The 2,813-nt window shown below is 33.8% G+C and overlaps 1 protein-coding gene across 1 annotated transcript; it reads left to right on the forward strand.

Annotated features, from left to right (window-relative positions):
• The first annotated feature begins 341 nt into the window (after positions 1–341).
• Positions 342–1,320, forward strand: LOC105220392 (39S ribosomal protein L16, mitochondrial). Its single transcript, XM_011196828.3, has 3 exons — positions 342–499; positions 564–605; positions 661–1,320. Exons 1-3 carry the CDS (start codon positions 451–453, stop codon positions 1,260–1,262), a joined length of 693 nt encoding a protein of 230 aa, XP_011195130.1. The 5' UTR covers positions 342–450; the 3' UTR covers positions 1,263–1,320.
• Positions 1,321–2,813: the final 1,493 nt, after the last annotated feature.

Raw genomic sequence — 2,813 nt, forward strand, 5'->3', positions numbered from 1 at the left:
CTATATATTTTTTAATCGGGAGGACGTCCTCTTTCCAACGGTGCCCTCAGATCGCGGCGCCATAGTAATTGGAATTGTGCCTAGATGGGATAAATTTATTCAATAAGGAATAAAAGGAGAGCTTAATAATGTTTTTTATATCTTTTTCATTGCTAATGATTTGAAACAATTTTGACTGCTCACTGCTTATTGCTTCATTGTCCCTGTCACTGCCACTGACACCTAAATGTTACTGTATTGTAATTTGGCTAATATATTTAACACACTTTTATAAATAGAAAGCGATATATTTAACAAGATACCGTATATTGCTTGCCGATATCCTAATTATTTTGTGGAGATGGTAAATTAGTTGATATTTTCAAAATCAATTCCGTATATCGTCTAACGACATATGATAGAGAAGTATATAGAGAAGTTGGTTAGAAAAAAATACTTAAGGTTTCTAAAATGTTGGCGAACATTAGAATGAAATTTTGGTGTCCTATGCAGTTGAACGGTACTATTTAAGATTTCTTTATTTTATAATTGATAATTTGAATATAATGATTTTATAATTACAGCTGCTGGAATGAAATACTTTGCACCCCAGAAAAAAAGTGATTGTAAGTTTTTTAATTTTATTGGATATATTAATCCATAACTGAGTATGTTTTGAAGATGTAGAAAAAGTGGAGCGCCCAAAACTTCGAGTAATGGAGAGAGTGCCACAGTATCCGCCAAATATCCGACCCCCAAAAATGCAGAAGCGCTTAAAATTTATGAGAGGGCCTGAAATTGTTCATAACGATTTTATACATAAACAATATGGAATAATTGCGGAAAGTGGTGGTCGTTTGCGATGGGGTCATTTTGAAATGCTAAGGCTAACAATCGGTCGCAAAATGGACATTAACAGAATGTTTGCAATATGGAGAGTCCCGCCTCCCTGGCAACCTGTAACAAAAAAAGGCCAAGGACAGCGTATGGGAGGTGGGAAAGGCGCTATCGACTATTATGTTACACCAATAAAGAAAGGCCGCGTTATTCTAGAAATTGCTGGCAACTGTGAATTTTCTGAAGTGAAACCATTTTTGGATATAGTGGCGCAGCAATTACCTTTCAAAGCTCGTGTTATATCACACACTATGTTAAATGATTCGGAAAATACAGAACATGATCTGTCAAATAGTTATATAAAGTATATAATACAAAATAATTTGAGCGGTTGTCATAAATGGTTATCTCCTGTGGACCACAAATGGTTTGGGAAATATAATTAGTTATAGTTTATTTTTCTTTTTTGAACTGTAAAATAAATTTTATCTTGTTATTACAATATGTTATAGGCTTTATTAGTTTTACATAACGATAAAGATTGTTTTACTAGCTAATAAAAGCTACTTAGGAATATAGGGAATTGCGGGAATAGTAGGTCCTACCTATTCATCATTATCAGATTGAATTTTGCTGCTTGCGAATTGTCAAGCCTCGGGATATCTCTCCATCAGATCAATCATTTTATCAAACTGTTGTTTGGTTACAAAACTTTTGTTTTTAACATTAAAAATGTAAACATTTACATATAAAAGTTTCTTAATCCATTTTATTTACCAGTTTTTCATTTTGTTCTAAACATATTTTGAAACACCTACACGAAAGTTTAACGACAACTGCTAGCAGGTGTAATGAGAAGTTCAATGAAACACCCCAATTGTGTAAGGCTACTGGAAAATAGTCGCTAGTGTAGTTGCCTTAGATTTCATATTACGATAAGTTATTTATCTCAATTGTCTAGAATTAAATGTGTGAGGTAAAGATACAAATACGTGAATAAAAATCTTTTATTTGAATCGAAATATAATAAATAAACTTCAGTAGTAATGAATTAAATTTCGTGAGTCGGGAGGAAAGCTTGAATGTCCCATTAATTCGACGGCTAATAAAGTACGCTAAAAATTAATATGTTTTTCTTTGTTATGTTTAATATATTTTAAAATAGATTTGAAAAATATTTCGTCAAAGCATTTTCATACTTGTTGGCTGTATTTTGAATCCATCAACCAGTCAACTGCTGTCCCTCCATTTATGAAGATTTGCGCAGCACTAGAATTCTTTGCTGAAGGTATGTAGCTATCTGAAAGACCAAGGGAATGACTTCGGAATTTCACAACTTAAATACAATGCCAGCAATTCAATATAAAATATTCCCAAAACATATAAAATTTAACACAGATGTAGAAGATCAAAATACTACTAAAATAATAAATACAGTACTTTTCGCTTAATTGCACATCAAAATTTGCACAAATTTTCTTTCAATTAAACGGGGAATCAATTAACAGATACTCGCCTAATTGAACAATTTGTTCAATTAAAAGAATCCCGTTTAAATGAGCAGTGTGTTCAATTACAGGAATCACGCTTATTTGGACCATTTGGAGAATTAAGCGATTACGTGGGAATCAAAATTTGAAAGTTTTTTGTCTTATTAAATAAAACAATATTAAAATATTATCCAAAAGTATGAAATTGGGGGATGGGGTCATATGTAGAAGTTCACGCAAGTGAGGAAAGTTTCTGATTGCCATTCACTTGGGAGTGGCCAGGAACGATTCTTTTGCATATGACTCAAGCAGCTCACGACTTCCGGTTTTAGACCAAGTATCCCCTGGGTAGCTAACAGACATCCGTTTGGAGGCGAGCTAAAGTGAGAAGGCGAAGCCCGCTTGTGCGGTTGTGCGTAGGGCTTGGGACCCACCACATAAAAACGAATAACCAGTGAATAAGAAACACAGGCCTCGGATGAGAAACCCCCCTTTTGATGACGACCA

The sequence above is a fragment of the Zeugodacus cucurbitae genome, chromosome 5 (genome assembly GCF_028554725.1).
Source record: "Zeugodacus cucurbitae isolate PBARC_wt_2022May chromosome 5, idZeuCucr1.2, whole genome shotgun sequence".
In the NCBI taxonomy this organism is placed as follows: Eukaryota; Metazoa; Arthropoda; class Insecta; order Diptera; family Tephritidae; genus Zeugodacus; species Zeugodacus cucurbitae.